The following is a 19,074-nucleotide window of genomic DNA, read 5'->3' as shown; positions in this document are numbered from 1 at the left end:
TTTAGGAGTACAATTAGCCTTCTCTTGTTGTTGTGCTTTAGTGTTTAGCCTTGTACTAGACTTGTATAGGTGGCTTGCGTAGCTTAGTTGTGCTAGTGCTAGAATAGCTTCGCCTTTTGTTTTACTAATCAACTTGTCTAGTTCAAGTTTGTAGAAAATTTAAATAGGCTATTCACCCCCCTCTAGCCATTTGGACCTTTCAACCACCTTGCCACGGGAAGGTCAACGATAGAACCACACGAGCCTAACAACCGGGCGACTCAGGGTAGTCCTTAGGGAAATCACAATTGTACTCCTAATCGTCCGAGCAACCTTTAATGATTATAGCAAGGGTGAGTTCATGTCGAACTCAACAAGCATAAACGGAAAGTAATGACATGCAAGGCTTAAAATAAGGTAAAGCTGACTTGGTTTGACTGCAGTTGCATTTTAGTTGATCACTTTTAATTATGACTATTATTATAACAACCTACTACTAATTGTGAGTAGCATAAACCCAACCCTTAATTAGTGTAAGTAGTGATTAGCATCTTTTAAAAGACTATCCTAATTATTATAGTAGTCCAGGGATTAACCCCAATTATTAACACAGGATAGCAATCCTGCCAACACGGAATAGCCATTCCGCCAAAACACGAGGTAGCAACCTCGCCAAGCTCCATATCCAAGTAACCAGTGAATCCAATTTGCTCATCATGTGAGAGTCTGGGCCGCTCGTGACCGTGAGCACGGCTGATATATCACTTTTACACTCTGCAGATGTGTGCACGTTCACTCCAAGTCATGATTCCCATTTGCCCGGGGTCATGACTCCCCAAAACACAACCAAGGTGAGCAGGCAGGGTCTCACTACGAGACCTTTCACAGGGCCCAGCTAATAGGATGCCACTCGCAAGTTTTTGCCGAGGCGCTCGACAGTCGATACCCATAGCCATGGCGTACCAAGCAGCCGACAACTTAATATTCATTACCTAAGTTACTTTCTCACGCCTACCCGGAAAGTAACACCATACTAGTGGAGGTCCTGCTAATTAGTCAAGCCAGAGCCATATGGCTTGGAGTTGTACTGTATGTCCCAGGGGCTGCTCCATGACTAAGTCCTTACGGAGAGCAGAGATGGGTACGCCTGGCAACCAGACCACCAACAGTACCCGCTCCCTCTGTCACCACCATCATCACGATGCTCGTAAGCATCCAACATCACCATCACCGCAGTGACCAAAGATTCAGCACAGATTAAGCATCAAGTTGAGTAGAGAGTATTACTTGTTTAGGCATGTGTATGAGATGAGTAGAGCAGCTAAGCATTCCTAATATAACCTAGTCTACCCATATACATAACCCTAGGTGAATAAGGAATAATAAGTAAAGCTAGCCAGGTCCTTAGTGAAAGGTCCTAATATGGCTAGAGGGGGGTGAATAGCCTATTAAAAAATTCTACAAACTCACTGGAGCAAAAGGTTAGTAAATAACAAAGCGAAGCTTTTTGCTCTAGCTCTAAAGAGGTGTTTGCAAGCCACCTACCCAACAATTCTAGTTGTTAAGATCACTATGCACACAAGACCTAAGTCTCTACAAGTTACACTAGAGAACTAAGCTACACAAGGCAAAGTAAGCAACTAAACTAATTACACTAGTTTGCGGTAAGTAAAGATAGGATGAGATATTTATACCGCCGTGTAGGGGATGAACCAATCACCAATATAAACAATCAAGCACCGGGAGAATGCCAATCAAACACAATTGAGACACCAATTTTTCTCCTGAGATTCACGTGCTTGCCGGCACACTATGTCCCCATTGTGTCGACCAACACTTGGTGGTTCGGTGGCTAAGAGGTGTAGCACGAACCTCGTCCTCACTAGGACACCACAAGAACCTACCCACAAGTGAGGTAGCTCAATGACACAAGCAATCCACTAATGTTGCCTTTGGCTCTCCGTCGAGGTAGGCACAAACCTCTCACAATCACCGGGAGATGGCCACAAACAATCACCAACTCATGCCAAAGCTCCTCCGCTGCTCCAAGCCGTCTAGGTGGTGGCAACCACCAAGAGTAACAAGAAAACCGCAGCTAGAACGATCCCCAAGTGCCACTAGATGCAATTACTCAAGCAAATGCACTTGGAATCACTCTCAATCTCACAAAGATGAATAATCTATGAAGGAGATGAGTGGGAGGTGTTTGCTTAGGCTCACAAGGATGTCTAGTAGTCAAGAATGGCAAGAGTGTGAGCTCTAAGCCGGCCAAACATGTATATATAGTCCCTCAAACAAATAGAGCCATTGGCTCTTTTACTGGGCAAACTACGGGGTCACAGGACGCTCTTAAAGGGGCACCGGACGCTCAACTCCTGCGTCCGGTGCTCCAACGTCAGCCACGTGTCAGCTTTTGAAACTCTCGCGTCAGAGTCTAACGGTCACCTGCAGTGCACCGAACGCGTCCGGTGCACACCGGTCTTAAATACAGAGAGGTCTGCAAAAGCGCGAGGTCACCGGACGCACACCACCGAACGCTCCAAGCTGCGTCTGGTGCTCACCGGACTTAAACTCAAAGAGCTCTACAAAACGCTCAGGTCACCGGACTCACACCACCGGACGCTCCAAACTGCGTCCGGTGCCTGTCGTCCGGTGCCTTACCCTAGCTGGGCCAGGCACTGTCTGCACCGGATGCTTAGACTCAGCGTCCGGTGCTCCAGAAGCCAGCGTCCGGTACACTCCCGTGACTTGTCCAACTTTCCCACCGGCGCAATAGAAGATATGCACTTCAATTTCTCAAAAAGCACCGAATCCCGCCGAGAGAGGAACCCATCCTCTCTCTACCCTTCAAACTCCACTCCCTTCTCAAAGTGTGACAACACCACAAAGTGTGTACCAACAAGTGCACGTGTGTTAGCATTTTCACAATCATTTTCTTCGAAGGAGTTAAGTTAGCTCACTAGGTTCTAAATGCATGCACATGAACAATGACACCTAGTGGCACTTGATAACCGCTTAGCCAAAGAATTCCCCTCTTTATAGTACGGCTATCTATCCTAAATGTGATCACACCCTCTATGGTGTCTTGATCACCAAAACCAAAACCCTAAGCAATACCTTTGCCTTGGTCTCCATAGGGTTTTGTTTTTCTCTTTCTTCTTTTCCAAGTTGAGCACTTGATCATCTTGTGGTCATCACCATGATCATCACTTGCTCCATCACTTGGCATGTACCAACCTCATTAAGTCTACACACACTTAGCATAGAGGTTAGTACTAGGGTTTCATCAATTATCCAAAACCAAACTAGGGCTTTCACTTAGGGTTTGCATTCATTGGACACATGCATATAAAGTAAATGACATTAATGAGTAGGTTTGAAATGATCAAACGGTGTCTGCACTTGCCTTGATCGTAGTCGGGTTGCTCGAACTCAGCGGGGTCCTGATCCTCTTCCTTCACGAGCGTCTCGTTGGCTATACGCGACAATCATCACACAAACAAAGCAATACATGCAAGCAAACAAGCTTAATCAGAAACAGTACACCAAAGCATGCGAAAACAGAAAGCAACTACACTATTGTATTCTACTCGACGAGACGAAACTATAGCGACCAGAATCACCTAAATCGGAGCTAAGACGCAAAAGTTATGGCTAAAACAAGTTGGATGGCAATACTGTAGATTAACTGAACTATTTTTCGTAATTAAACTAATTAAAACTGAATTTAAAATGAGATTTGGATTAAATCTACAAATACCGACGGCTGTAGGGGCTAAACTGTAAAAACAGGGGCATATTTTAAATAGAAATATAACTACGCTGGATCGCGGGTTGATTTTGAATAAAAGCAGGGGCCTTTTTGCAAAAGTAGCAGGGGGCGGTGCGGGTGGCCTGCCTGGCAGGCCACGTGGCGGCTAGCGAGCGGGCCGGTCCATGGCGGTGTGCTGTGGACTGGGGGGCACGGCCGGTCCACCGGTCCATGGTGGCCCGCGGCCGGGGCTAAGCACACGGGCGGCGGGGGCGGTCGGCCGGGCGGTGCGGCGAGCGGCGACGCCATGGGCGCGGATTGGGAGCTCCCGGCGGCGGCGCTACAGTGCACGGAAACGCGTTCCGAGGGCACGGGCGGACGCGGCTTGACGCGACAAGCGCGATGGCGAGCTTACCTCCGCGAGATGACGACGGCGAAGAGAAGGCCGACGGCGGCGGCGCAGACTCGAGCTAGGGTTTTGGCTAGGGTTTTCTAGGGGTGCGGGTACGGCGTCCTATTTATAGGGCGACGAACATCGGGGCGAGTGCGGCTCGGATAGGGGGCGCCACGCACGGAAACCGGGGCGGCGGTTGCGCCCCGAGCCCGACTCGGTCGGAGGTAGGAGACGGCGGTGGGTCCCACTCGTGGGGCCCACGCGTCAGCGAGCGGGCGACAGAGGCAGCGGGCGCGGCTGGGCAGCTGCCGCGGCTTGGGCCGCGCGGCCCATTCGGGGAGAAGGCGGGGGGGGGGGGGGGACGAGAGAGAGGAGGGGAAGGGGATGGGCCGGGGAGAGGGTGCCGGCCCAGAGAGAGAGAGAGCGCTGCCCTTTTTCTTTTTTTTTCTTTTTTTTTATTTCGAAAACAAATTGATTTCTCCTATTTTCTTTCTTGCTTCAAAACTTAAACAAGCACAAGCAAATAAATAAAATCAAACAAAAATTATGTAGCAACATGAATGCATTCAACCATGTTTCTATCTTATATTTCATTTTATTTATTTTTGTAAATTATTTAATAAATACCCAAAAATTCAAACCAAGCCTAAATTAGATCAAATTCAAACTAAAATTTGAAATTCAAATTTTGGAGTGTTATACGACCATGTCGGCGCCATGGCCTGCCATCGTCGGCTTGGGAGCGCCGCTCGCCGTGTGTTGAGGAAGGTGCGAGTGATTGAGGGAGAGAGAAGGGGAGTGGAGGCGGGATGAGGGGGAGAGAGTCGCGTGAGGCTGAGAGGTGCGGTGCGTCTGAATGAGAGGAAAGGAGAAGGGTGCGAGGGAATGAGAGGAGAGTTAGGGTTTCCAATATATATAGTATGTATAGTTATCGGGCCTCGTTTGGGCTGCTTGGGCCTCGAAAATATTAAGCGAGGCGGGTCTTACAAGACGCCCGTCTCGGTTAATAGGTCTATTTCTAGAGGCGGGCCCTTTAATAATAACCGCCTCCATTAATGGATTTTACGAGACGGTCTCTTGTAACCGCCTCAGTTAATAAAAAGCGACCGCCTCGGTTAATGTTAGGCATTAACCGAGGCAGTTTATATTCCTGCTCGCCTCGGAGGTGGTTTTGAAAAGGTCACGGTAAATATTTTCTGTAGTAGTGATCCGTGCATGTCACTCTCCTTGAAGGTATCGTTGAAGTACTCATGTCATCGTGTCTCCACTCGTTCTTTTTGCTTCTACTGTCGAATATGCTCTTTACTATGCCTGTATGTGTATGCCTTATTATGTACTTCTTCGGAGTGGTTTGTCATGCATCGCCGTTGTTTGGGTTCTGTGGAGGATACTTTCCTCTACTGTTCCTTCCTTAGCGAATGTTTGGCCGCCGTTGGATTAGCTCTAGCGGATGGTTTGCTATTGATGTCACTTTGGTCTCTTCTCTAGTGGATGCTTTGCTACTGAAAGTGTGTTGGCCCCTCCACCTACAAATGCTTTGCTGTCGAGGTTGCTTTGATCTTGTCTGGCAGATGCTTTGCCTTCGATATTGCTGAATGTTCGTCTCTTCTTCTCTAAATGATGTTTTGCCACCACGGTTGTCTCCTATAGGCAACTCTTTTTTCTCATAAGCAAAACCTGGCAGGTTTTAGTGCTAAGGGTCACTTTCTCGTTGTTTCTTTTTTCTTGCTACTCTGGTTTGTTTTAGGTCGCTTACTGACTTTCTCATAGTGGTGTAATTCTCTTTCTCTTAATGAAACATATGCTAAGCCATATCTTGCCACTTTCATTGTGGCTAGACCCTAAAATAGTTGCCTAGTTCAGACAACAATCCCATGTATCTAAATTTCTTGTTTGTGGTTAGATGTTATCATCAAGCGCAGATTAAATTTTCTAGGGCATCAACCAATCAAGACCTATGTACATATAACATACTCGCCTAAGCCGACTCAATAACCAAGTTTGGTTTGGCTCTTATACTCCCTGCGTCCAAAAAAAGAATATAATTATCATTTTTTGGAAAGTTAAACAGTTTAAATTTGGACTAAAGTTATTAAAAAAATACTAAATTCATGTTATAAAAATAAGTATTTTAGATTAATTATGACAATAAATTTTATTAAAGATATAAATATTACTATTTTTCATTATAAATTTGGTTAAATTTAAACTAATTTAACTGACACAACTCTTATAGGTGCATTCTTTTGTGGATAGAGGGACCATCAGCTTATTAATTTAGCGTCGCTCGGCTTGATAGCAAAATTTAAAAGAAATAAAACAAAAAACCTGCCTGACTTGTCTCGTTAAGCTACGGAGCTAGTGTAAAAGTAGGATTAATTTTTTCTTTTAGAAAAGCAATCTTATACAAAAAGAAAATCCAAAGGTATTTCTTCACATGAATTAATTAATAATACTGGCTATGCCAAATTTCCTGGCCGTCCAGCCAAACAGAAAGTGAGGGAACCCAGCCAGCCACATTGTAATTGTAAATCCCTTCTAGGGACAAAACCGTAATTTAAACGCCTGCCCGCGCCGCACTATACCATGCCACCTCACCCCTAATCCTCAACTAATCATCTTTCTCCTTTTTTATCTCCAAATAAACCAAAAAGGAAATAACGCCAACGAAAATAGAAAAAACAAAAGCCACTTCTTCCCCAGTCCACCGCCTCCCCTCTCTCTGCTCTGCTCCTCCAGCGAAGCGCACGCACGACGCGCGCAGGCAGCAAGGCAACCGAGCTCCTTTGCTTCTACCCGTGGCAACGCCCCAGGCGCGCGCGACGCGTCGAGCCCCGGAGGCCGAGGTCGAGCGCGAGTGCGGAAGCGGAGGAGAGGAGCGCGCCCGCGACACGGCTGGGAGCCCCCCCACCACGCTCGGGTCCGAAGCCGGATCTGCCTCGGGGCTCGCGCCCGCGGCTGGAGATCGGGGGGTCGCAGGGGCCGGCGCGGCTGGTGGAGCGCACTGCCGGCGGACGGAGGGTGCCGGTAATCGAAGGCGGCAGTGGAATGCGGGTGGGTGGCTTGTTTTTCATTCTAATGAGGTGGAATGCGGCTTCCCGAGCTCCTTCCTGTTTTTCGTTTTATAATGAGGTGAATGATTTTGTTGTTAATTTTGTGTGGGTGGCCTGGGACGGGAAATGTGGAGCATGGGATTTGGGTCTTCGCCAAATTAGCGCCATTTTGGATGACTTTTTGGGGGTTGGTATTCGTGTGCTGCTAGCTTCTGGGTCCAATTCGTTGCTCTCAGTTTTCGAAACAACTTTTTGGCTCAGGATTTGCTAGTTTATGGCTCTGGGAGCACGTTGCTTGCTGGTGTTCCTTGGGAAACTGGTAGAATTGAGCGCGTGTTGTCTTGCTCTGGTGTCTAGATTCGGTTTTGAACTAGAAACACAGGCGTCACGCCTTCAGCCCACTTATCTGCTGGTTGCCCTCTTTGCTGCTGCCAGCGATGACTAATCCGCTAAAATTGGTCATCTGGGCCACTGTATTTTCTTAGGCTTGGAATAATGTATTTGGTGCATTTTCTTCCTGAGTCAGGCCACTGTGAGACCATGAACCTTGACTGCATAAGCTCCCTGATGCTATGATAACCTTCCGGGCCTAAGCCCTAGCTGCCAGCCTGCCACCAAGCGCCGCAGTGTGCAGTTCCTCTTAGATCTCAGGTCACCGGCCGTAGAATTCAAGCGTGGTGAGTAGCACCAATGAGCGATATCTAGTGTTATAATGTGATACCATGTTCTCTCTCAAGTGAATAAGTTCATCTATCATGTTTGCGTTAATGGTAAAAACAATCTAGTAAGTATCTTGAAGTACCTCAGCTTCCATCTTAAATGAGGAAGCCTTAGCATTGGATGGACAGCTCGATTTCACACTGGTAAGCTTCAGATGGCCAGAGAACTATGGGCGATGTGGCCCAATCATTGCCCGGTTCTTGGTACAAGTTTTGATATGTAGAAATTGGTTGCTCAATCGCCACCAATCTCATGTGTTCTTTCTTTTACTCTTTGTTGTTGCTTCAGTTCTGCACCTCTTTTGTTGCTTTGCTACTGGGGAGCTGTATTTTGTGATGTAACTGATGCAAATTTATCTTTGGGGTGGCAAATAGAGATGTTGCAAGGTCAAGTTTGGGCTCAATTTGTGGTGTCCAATTTGCCGCTAGGTCTAATTTCGATTTGTTACCATGCTGACTTATCCGAAAAGAAGACTTACTATTTGGCTTTTTTATGCAATATTCATTTGATGCAATGCAATAAGATGTGCAGTGGATTGTAAAATAGCAAATTCAGATGCCAGGAACTCATTGCGTTAGCAAATTCAGCTAGTTGGTACGTGTTTTCATTCAGATGTGATGGATTTGGCAGTTTCCGTACTTCAAGTGGTAGAAATAATGGTAGCTTCAACTTTGTGTGCCTCGTTGATTTATTTTGTTTTATTAGTTTCTACAAATGTTTTGGTATGATTGCTCTGTGGATGCAATTGGGTGGGCTATCTGATGGTGGCACGCTGAATTTGTTATTTTTGTGTAATGCATGATGAGAGTGATGCTGTATTTCTTTTCATGTGTTTGCCATTTTCGTACCTTATCCTTTGTTTTTCACACATTTAAAAGTTATGATAAGTTGGTGCAGTTTGGACCTGTTCAGTTCTTTATTAACACTACCATATATTGTAGGCCATGATATATGTTCCATCTGTTCTGGATGGAATTTGACTGCATTCTACTGTCTCTGAAAGAAGGGTACCAGGCTTAAGAGGCCACGAAAAATGCCACCGTCACCCTCACCGAGGAGATCAAGGTCTCCTGCACGGGAGACTTATCACAAGAGGACCAACAGTTTCGGAAATGTGCTTCCTGCGAAATCAAAGGATGATGAACTCGCTTTGTTCTCTGATATGCAGAAAGTTGAGACGGAGAACTTCTTACTGGAACCTTCGGAGGATTTTGATGACTCAATCGGTAATGCTTGTAAATTTCATCTTCTCCCTCTTCATACAGTCCCATTAGTGTTATTTGTTTTTGTTACTTACCACTTTTAAGTTATTTCTTTCCTATATCAGCAAAATTGAGCTATTTCCCGGAAGTAAAACTTGGTGTTAACATTCCTGCCCATGGAGAAAGCCATGATTTGCTTAATGCGGACGGCGATAAAAACGATTATGAGTGGTATGCAAACTTGATTGTACTTTTTATATGTCTTGTTTGAAATGGTAGATAGTTGCCTGCTTACCTTATGAACCATCTACCTTGCATCGTACATTATAATGTAACGTTTGCCTTGTTGATATTTAAATATTATGGATTGAGTTCTGGTTTCCTTCATGAGTGGTGCCTGTTTTTGTTTAACTTGTTTGGCATGTTGCATGGTCAGTTCTTATAAATATGGTAATTCTGTGTAGATTTTCGTCTGAATTTCGGCCACAACTTGTAAGGTCGTTGTTTCGTTAAAAAAGAGCTCACCTGATTATTCTGTAGTCCTGTTTCAATCCTATTTTACATTGAAAGGAACAGCGGCGAATCTTCAAATATGTATAAAAATATTCACATTTAACTTGTATTTCTGTTTTGCCTGCAAAAAAAAACTTGTATTTCTATTTCTTATCACTAAGCACTCTTGATGACTGCCAGTTAAGACTGGGATTTTTAATGCTGTTCAATCTTGATATGAAGCGATTCCATATTATGATAGTATGAGTTAGCCAATAACCCTTTCGTAAGCTTCTGACCTGTATTAATTAGTTCATAACAGCTAGAATATTTTCATCGCTTAAAACATGGAATATCATTGAAAAAATGCCAAATGCACCTTTTATGTTTGAAGAATGTTAAAAATGAACGGTGACCTACTAGCTACTTTTGTTGTACGTATGGGTAAGTATGAATGTATGATGCTAACCATTAATTCACTCATGTTATTGGAGGATCATTGCTTAGAAGAATTAGTAGCATAACTCTATGTCTAAATGGCTATTTGATTTATCTTACAGAAAAAAAATGTAATTGGTGGTTCTGAACTTAATAATACTTCCTATGCTTGCACTTCTATGTAAGTGTTTTATATCTTGGTGCAGGGTAATGACTTGACCTCCCTTAAATTTCCAATTACCAGGTTATTAACTCCTCCAGAAACTCCACTTTTTCGATCTTTGGATGACGAAGAAAACCAATCCATCACTCTGGTTTCTAGGGGCAGAGCTCAGAGCAAGCCTATACAAATTTCAAGATCATCCACGGTGAGTGCTTATGTCTAAAGGGGTTTATTCCAAGAACTATATTAGGTTGCATCCATTACATATCAAATCTATTGTGTTGTATTTGTACACAGATGGATAATAGCCAAAGAGCTAGTAGAAGCAGTGCAAGCCCAAGTAGGCTTAGCCCATCGCCACGCTCTATGGGAAGGACAAGATCATCTAGTTCAGCTTCTCGCTCTAGCCCACCACTTGCTGTTCAATCACAAACGCCATCACGAAGATCGTCAACCCCTCCCATTGCTAAGACATTAACACCTCCTCGAAGGTCTCCAAGTCCTGTCTCAAGAAGGATGAGTACTGGTTCAAGTGGTCCAACTTTGAATGGAACAAGAGGAGCTTCACCAGTGAAACCTAATCATAGATCTTCTTCACCAAAGCTGCATGGATGGCAATCAAATGTTCCTGGTTTCCCTTTCGATGCACCTTCAAACCTTCGCACATCTCTAACTGATCGTCCAGTATGCCGGTCAAGGGGTGGATCGCCTTCATCTTTTAGTGGACTAGAAAAGGGTTCAAGAGGTAGAAGACAGTCAATGTCTCCCACTCCACCTAGAAGAGCCAGTTCATCTCACAGCATTGAACGGGACCGAATGAGCTCTTACAGCAAAGCTTCCGCAACATCATCTGGTGAGGATGATCTGGATTCTATGCAGTCTGTACCAATTAGCTACTCCAGTAGCCCAGCTGTGAAAAAGAGCTTGGTTGTGATGAAAACCAGAACCATTGCATCATCAAAGAATCCATCCAAAAATTTCACACCTAGTTCTGCCCCGAAGCGATCATTTGACTCTGCACTTTGGTTGATGGTAAGCATTTCTCTGCTTATGTTATAATAATAGAATATTTTTTCATGTCTTGCAAGCATCTCTTGTATTGTAATTAGCAGTTGATTTGGTAGATTCTGACACTTGCATACATTAGTTTTCTCGTGTTGATCTTGGTCAATTGGTGCATTTTTTCTACTCAAGGTACTTGGTAGTTGGCACCTTATGCAAATGATTCATTTCTTACTGCTACTACTGCTACTGAGAACTATTTTCATATAGTCCATTTTTGTATAGTTTTATTTGAACAATGTTGTGGGCGTACTTTTTCATTGAATGAAGACCATATTTCTGTTATTGTAGATTTTCTAAAGCCGAAACATGAAACTAAGATATGATAGTCTTTCTTCCCAGGATCACCGCAAAGCTCCACAAGATAGGTTCCGACCACTTCTATCAGGTGCCCCTGCCAGCACATTTGGTGCTGGGAATGGAAATGATGTGCACAAACCTACGTTCTCACACAATTCCTCTTTGACAACTAGCAGCAATGCAAGCTTTTACCATGGTGCAACTTTTGGCTCTTATATACCTGGCAGCCAAGAGCAACGTGATTTGGTTGGTGAATGGGAAGAAAATGATAGTTCTCGGGGTCATGAGGATATATTTATGTTTGATAAATTGGATGAACCAAATGAAGAAGACATTCATTACAAGAGCACGGAATCTACAAATAATTCACTGGTCATAGTAAAACATCTGGTAAGTGGCAGACAGGACTTGGAAGGAAGCAGAAGACCTAATCAGTCCTTATGCCATTCTACTGATAGTTCTCAGGTTGGCAATAGTAAAATTGCTACTTGCTCTAGATGTGGGAAGTTTTTTGATGCGATGGATGTGGATAAAGATGGTGTCTATTGTGATGTATGTGCTTCAAAGGTTGGGAATATCTTCACCGGTCCTATTGTACAAACTGTAGGAGAAGAAAACCAGCAATATGATAAAACTGCAAAATTGAAACCTTGCATCGCATCTGATCCTCCCATACCCACAGATTGTATAGCCTATAGCAAAGAAGTATCTCTTGATAATCAACTAGTGAACAGTGAATCTTACACTGATTGCCTGGATCAGGCCCCTCCAATTCACTCAATGGGGCACACACCTCAGGAAATGCTACTGGGGCAGGAGGAAAAGATAGACACAGAGCATAGAAAGAAACATGCTGGGGACTCATTAGGAAATACAAACGATATTTCCTTTCATCGATCTAGTGTGACTGAATGTGAACAAATGGAACCAACATCTGTGGGGAATGACCTTTTCATCAGAGACCAAATGGATAACCATAATTATGGATCTTCCCAATGTAATGAAACTGTCTCTGAAACTGTGACCAGTGACAATTCTCCTCAACTGGGATCAATTATATATCAAAACCCTAAACTTGAAACTGAGGGTACTGGGATATCAGTACTGTTAGTCCCTAAGTCAAACAGCAATAAATGGCCTGTTGTAGAAGGGAGGGCCCTGGCTGCTACAAGTATTCTCTGTTCAGAACCCTATTATGCAAGAGATGGTGTCAGTATGATGAAGCGTAGCTTTGGACTGGACAGCTCTTCAGCTGCTTCTTCCAGTGATCTTGGGTCTTCGAGGCAATCAACCATATGTTTTGAGCGCCTTAGGAGTGGTAAGAGGGGTGACTTTGAGAAGTCTCAGATAAGCAGTACTATGAGTCGGCAAAGCATTGCTTCTGTGTCAGATATGTCAATTTGTAGCTCTTCAGCTTCACTTTGCCCTCAGAGTGATGCGGTAGGAGGTTCCTGTTTCCCAATTGACACTTTGGAAAGCAGCACTTCAAGAACATTGATCTCTTCTGAAGAAAATGATGCTTTTTATAAGGATGCTTTGCCAAGTGCTATGGAATGTTCGTCTTCTTCACAGGTTATTGCTGATGATGCCAGTCCCTCTGACTTGAAAATCCAGAGCTATTTAAGTGAGGTAGGAGATACAACAGTTGAGACTCATAGTGCCAGCAGAATGGCTGACATGGATCATACCAGTACAAATATGTATTCTTTAGATACTGAAATGCCAAGTGATACCCGAGAGTCATCAGGCCCAGAGGAAAGTTGCATGCCTGAAACTGAAGAGGATACTTACGCCATCAGTCAGTGGAATAAAGGTAGTGCTCCAGAACATTCAAGTGATGAGAACAACTTTGATGATATTCAAATGCAGTCCGAAATAGTTCAGGGTTCAGCTGAGGAAAACAGATTTGATGATTGTTGCATGTCTGCCATCTCTGAGGAGGACGTGTTGATTTCTGGACAAGAAGCTGACACAAGGAAACTTCCCAATGATGGTACTGATTTCTGTGTTCTTTTTTTCACCTCCAAGAGTTATGAGTTGTGCCTTTCTCAAAGCTCATGTATATATGTTGCTTGAGTCATGCATTGGTCCTCTATTTGTCTTGTCTGGTACATAGTTTTTCTGGTCCGGAATTAGCTGTTATATGTATATAACAGATCTTTTGTGGACATGATTTAGTCTTTGGACCAAATAAAAGAAAATCCAGGGTAGACATGGGTCTGTTTGGTTCATGTCCTTTAGTGCCGAGCTAAATTTTGTCGTTGCCTAGGTTATCTGGGTAGCATTTGTTTTTTTTTTCTTGAACACGCAGGAGAGTTGCGTATCATTGCATTAAAAGAAGAGAGTTACAACACATCCAAGCATCCCTAAAAAAAATTGGTTTGGGGTCCAGTTTGTCCGAGCCAAGGAAATTATGGCCACGCCGTGTAGAGTAAGCAGCAACCGTAGAAGATTCCAGGGCAGCTGATTTTTGTGCCACATTTTGGCTTGGCAACACGGTTAAGCACAAACTGAAGTGTCAGCTGGCTGCTGTTTCCAAAAAAATTCGTTGATTGCTGCATTATCAATGTTCAGATCACAATATTTGCTAAACCAAGTATCTAATTGCAAATCTATTTGAAGTATTTTGTATTGTATTCCTTATAATTAATCTGATAAAATAAAACATATTTTCCCTATCTTTGATTAAAAAATACTTATGACATATAGGACTAAGCCCCACATGTCATGTCATGTTCTTGGTTTGACAGGAAAATTAGGCTACTTTGGCTTGGCCATGAACAGGGGCGGATCCAAAGGGAGGGCTGGGTGGGCTCCAGCGCCCCCCCCCCCTATAAGTCTGATTTGTCCATTAAATTAGTGTTAATTAGCCTTAAATCTTTATGAAGAAACGAACATATCATTTTTTACCAAAATTTTGCAGTGTCCAGCTTTGGCCACTGCCAATATTTGGTCAGGCCACCCGGGATATGCAACCAAACATGCCTATGATTCTATGATTAAGCAGTATTTGATACTTATTTGCAATACCCTTCCTGCTGCTCTTAAAAAAATAATATGTAAGTATTTGACACAGTATTTTTCTCTGAATTGTAGAAGAATTTTGTGCGGAAGTAGCAGGATCAAGGAAACAAATCCAGAGATGCTTCACATTGGAAGAAGCTGCTGATACAATTCTCTTCTGTAGTTCTATTGTCCACGACCTTGCATACAAGGCTGCGACTATTGCATTGGAAAACAAGAAGGAATCAGAGTTTGTCGACTCTATTCGCCCAACTGTTACAATAGTTGGAGGATCTTTTCCTAAGGAAGAGAGTTTGCCAAAGCTGCCTCACAGACGAACTCCAAATCGTAAGGTCAAAAGGAAAAGATTGGAAGGTGAAACAACTACAACGGAAACTGCAGAGAAAGATGCTGTTGCGAAAGACTCCCCCCCTGTATGTTCTGCATCAGGTATTGCAAGGAATTCCGATAATATGAAACCTCCAAAGCTGGAGTCCAAGTGCAACTGTATAATCATGTAAGTAACTCAAGTCACATCCAAGATCGAAGGAGATTTCGGATATTGTGTGGGACAAAAATCGATGCATGCTGGTTTCATGTTACATGCAACTTGAAGCACGCCTACCTGCTTGGTTAACCCGTTGTCAGCAACGATGGAGTTCAACACAGTGGATCTTCCGCTAGATTATTTTGCAAAGGTGCATTTGCTGTGTTTTAGGTGACAGAATGCACTGCGAGCTATTCTTTTGTAAAGTCTTTTCTTCCCCTTCTCTGTTGTGGAAATTTTCTGCTTGTCGTGAGGTCCATTGCGGTTTGTCCAAAGTGTGAAAGACTACAAAAGTTGTGCTGATAGCCTATTTACTTGCAACGCACGTGGCTGCTTGTGAAAATGATGGTCGTATACTCGTATGCACGCGGCCTGGATCTCAGTTTCTGCATTCCTCGATGCATCTCTTCATTCTGGCCTCTGTGGATGTTGGTTCTTTTGCCCCACACCATATATGATGGCGTTCTCAGCTCTCGAAGTTCTTTGAGTTTTTTTATCTAGACTGAAAGTAATGGCTCTATTTTTTATGCCTCCGAAGTCAAATGTCGATGATATCTTTACATGGCTTAGCCTGACGCCCTGATCTGAACATAGAAAATCTGTTGATATTCATTTACTCATTCAATTGGATCTACTTGGAGGGTAGGATTGTATTGGCGAAATTCCATTAAATTAAATTTATTCCTTTCCCCCAACCTTTAAGGATTTGTTGAAGTCCATCTCTAACAAGGTGCCCTCATATCTATGGACCTTTGGTAGACAGGTGTATTCACTCCGTTCCTAAAAGAATATATTTCTTGTTTTTTTTTTTAAAAAAAGTCAAAGAACATTAAGTTAGACTAAAATATATTAATATTTATGATAACAAGTACCATGTGAAAGGATTAAGATTCCCAAGATGGGGGGGGGGGGTGTGGTGGGGGAGGAATTGGGCTTCTCTAAAAAATTTAAGTAACCTATAAGTCTCAATTCAACCGTTGTCTAAGTGTGTTCTAGAGAGCTACCGGATAAAAGTTTTGCAACCTAGTTCCAATCTTATTCTAGCATGACAATTCTAAAAATGTAAAGTGCTCAAAGTAAATGCTAGAATGTAAAGGATGAGAGGAAGAGGAATGCGGTGATGTTTTGCCAAGGTATTGGAGAGTCGCCACTCTCCACTAGTCCTCGTTGGAGCACCCGCGCAAGGGCCTTGCTCCCCCTTGGTCCGCGCAAGGACCAAGTGCTCTCTACGGGTAGATTATTTGACACTCCGTCGCGGTGAATCGTCCACAACCGCTCACAAGCTTGACACGAGCCACCCACAAGACCTCCGGGTGATCTTCGTGCCTCCAATCACCAACGAACCGTCTAGGTGATGGCGATCACCAAGAGTAACAAGCAAAGAACTCTCACTTGACCCAAACAAGGCACTAGAGAGTGGTGGATGCATACTTGAACTCTTAGAACTCACTAGAGAAGGATTCTCTCAAGAAATCACTCAATTCTCAATCCTCTCTAGGCTCTTGCTTCTCTCTTAGACCATAAGGTGTTTCTCAACTGAATAAATGGGCAAGAGACCTCTCTTGGACGAGGTGGAGGAGTATAAATACTTCCCATCAAGTCCAAGGGCCGGCCACTCCAATTCCACAGAAAACGAGTGCACCGGACGCGCTTGATGTTGCACCGGACGCACTCCAAAGAGTGTCCCGTGCAACTGTAGCGGCTAGTTGTACTTGCAAAACTTTCTCACATTGAACGCTCCTTCGATTGTCTGGTGTCTCACTCAGGTCTCGTCCGGTGAGAAACAATTTTGCAACCGTCGCTGGGTAAGGGACCGGACACACCCCGTAGGGTCCGGTGCATGTGTCCGGTGCCTAACCCTAGGCACTCGACGCACTGTCTCAACTCCAGCATACACCAGACGTGCCAACAGTGACACTGTGGCGTTCGGTGTCAGCATCTGGTGCTCCTAAACAATCAACACTTCATCGAATCGTGAACTTTCCAAAACAAAGTTTGATTCTCTTGATCTAAGGACTTTCTTAGAGCTGCCTAGTGTTAGATTTATCAAGTGTGCACCACACCTAAACCTAAAGCCTCGTGTAGGTCAAGCTACCCGTTCAATGCCTCCCTTAATAGTACGGTTAAAGGAAAAATAAAGTCCTAAACTACTCTAAGTGCCCTTCAACTCCATATGGCACTTAGACCTTGTCTAATCTTGATGATGTCCAACAATCCTTTGAAAACCGAAACGATTCCACCATTAAGTAGGCATGAATGACTTAGTCCATCGATCACCATTACCATGTCCTAACTCAAATGATTTTGCCGCTGCAAAACACATGTTAGTCATAGTAATCAACATTGTCATTAATCACTGAAACTCATTAGGGGTCTAGATGCTTTCACCATGGATCCAAGTGTTTGACTCAGCTATTTCATCAATATAAGGGGGTGTTTGGTTGTAGGGACTAAAGTTTAATAGATGTCACATCGTATTAGAGATATACATAGATATATATTAGATATGTATAGCTAACTCATAGAGTATGTGTTGTACACGACTTGTAACCCCAAGCCGTCCAGGCTTGTAACCAGCCGTCAGGCTGGCTTGTACCCCAAGCCGTTCAGGCTATATAATGAGAGGCCACCCCCCCCTTTGGGTGTGCGGTGTATTTGCCCCACAATACCTTTCTACATGGTATCTGCGTCCGGGACAGTTTAGGGTTAGGGTTCCTGTCTTCTGCTGTCCTCTCCTCCACGGTGCCGCCGACCTAGCCCGACGCGCCCTCCCTGCCCGTTCAGGCTGCATCTGCACCTGTTCGCCACCGCACCATCCGTCGCCATGAGCACTGATTCATCCAGTGCGTCCTCCACCTCCAGTATGGCCGGCTCCCCTTCCATGCCGGCCCTGGGGGATGCTCCTGCACCAGCGATCTTCTCCTACGCCACCATCAACGTGAAGTCTCACGTCCCGCTCGTCCTCGACCTCAAGCTGCCAAACTTCACCAAGTGGTCCGCCTTCTTCACTGCCATGTGCGGCAAGTTTGGCCTGCTAGGTCACATCGACGGCTCCATCCCACCCCGGCCCACTGATCGCAATTGGTCGCAACCCGACGCCTGCGTCCGAAGCTGGATATATGGCTGCGTCGACGATAGCGTTCTTGACGTCGCCATGGAGCCAGATCAGACGGCACGCGCTCTCTACGTCGCCATTACGGCTCTGTTCCAGGCAAACGAGGCCACCCGCGCGGTTGTCCTGGGCCAGGAGTTCCACACCATGGTGCAAGGAGATCTCACCATCGACGCTTACGCCTAGAAGATGAAGCAGACTGCCGACGCCCTCCACGACGTTGGCCAAGCCGTATCCGAGCCTCAGCTTGTGCTAAATTTGCTTCGTGGTCTCAACCCACGATTCGCAAATTCTGTGGACATCATCGCCAACTCGGCGGTGCTTCCGTCCTTCACCTCAGCGCACAATACCCTCCGGCTCAAGGAAATTCGCCTCGCCTCCGACGCCAAGGTCTCCTCCGACACTGCCCTTACTGCAGTTGACACCTCCGTCCCTGTGCCCAGCCCCTGTTCATCCCCTTCCTGTCACTCCACCCCTGCCCAGCCCAACCGTGGTGGCAGTAACGGTGGTGGTGGCAAGGGTAAGGGCAAGGGCAAAGTAAAGGGTAACGGCGGTGGTGGCCGCTTCCAGCAGCAGTCCACCCCGTCTCAGACTTCGTCAGGCGGGCGTCCCGGCGTCCCTCCAGCCGGTTGTTGACGGTCCTTAAGTATCAAAATTAATTATCAAATAAACAAAGAAAAGGATCCAAATACAACCAACATCTAAACTTAGGGTTTTATCTAACAGAATTCCACGAGTTTTGGTGTTTGTCTATTTCTGCAGGTGGTTATCAGGAAATAAGGAAGAAAGGCCCACATGTAGGGATTACATAGAGATATTAACGTGCCACGCAATTATCTTACATCTAGAAGACTATAG

General features: G+C 44.7%; 2 protein-coding genes across 4 annotated transcripts; both read left to right on the top strand.

Annotated features, from left to right (window-relative positions):
* LOC8086143 lies at positions 6,781-15,515 on the top strand. Of its 3 annotated transcripts, none has more exons than XM_021446076.1 (7): positions 6,781-7,178; positions 8,839-9,123; positions 9,225-9,330; positions 10,274-10,397; positions 10,490-11,224; positions 11,597-13,547; positions 14,654-15,515. In XM_021446076.1, the coding sequence occupies exons 2-7, from the start codon at positions 8,931-8,933 to the stop codon at positions 15,076-15,078; spliced, it is 3,534 nt and encodes a 1,177-aa protein (XP_021301751.1). In that variant the 5' UTR covers positions 6,781-7,178; positions 8,839-8,930; the 3' UTR covers positions 15,079-15,515. The 3 variants fall into 3 exon arrangements, with proteins under 3 accessions (XP_021301751.1, XP_021301749.1, XP_021301750.1); XM_021446074.1 differs by having other exon boundaries at positions 14,651-15,515; XM_021446075.1 differs by having other exon boundaries at positions 6,781-7,207; positions 14,651-15,466.
* On the top strand, positions 18,406-18,852 carry LOC110437523 (homeobox even-skipped homolog protein 2-like). The gene has a single exon (XM_021465996.1). The coding sequence runs from the start codon at positions 18,406-18,408 to the stop codon at positions 18,850-18,852; it is 447 nt and encodes a 148-aa protein (XP_021321671.1).

This window comes from Sorghum bicolor, chromosome 8 (genome assembly GCF_000003195.3).
Source record: "Sorghum bicolor cultivar BTx623 chromosome 8, Sorghum_bicolor_NCBIv3, whole genome shotgun sequence".
Lineage (NCBI taxonomy): Eukaryota > Viridiplantae > Streptophyta > Magnoliopsida > Poales > Poaceae > Sorghum > Sorghum bicolor.
The sequence above is the reverse complement of the archived record's forward strand: the minus strand, read 5'-3'. Positions and strand labels throughout refer to the sequence as shown.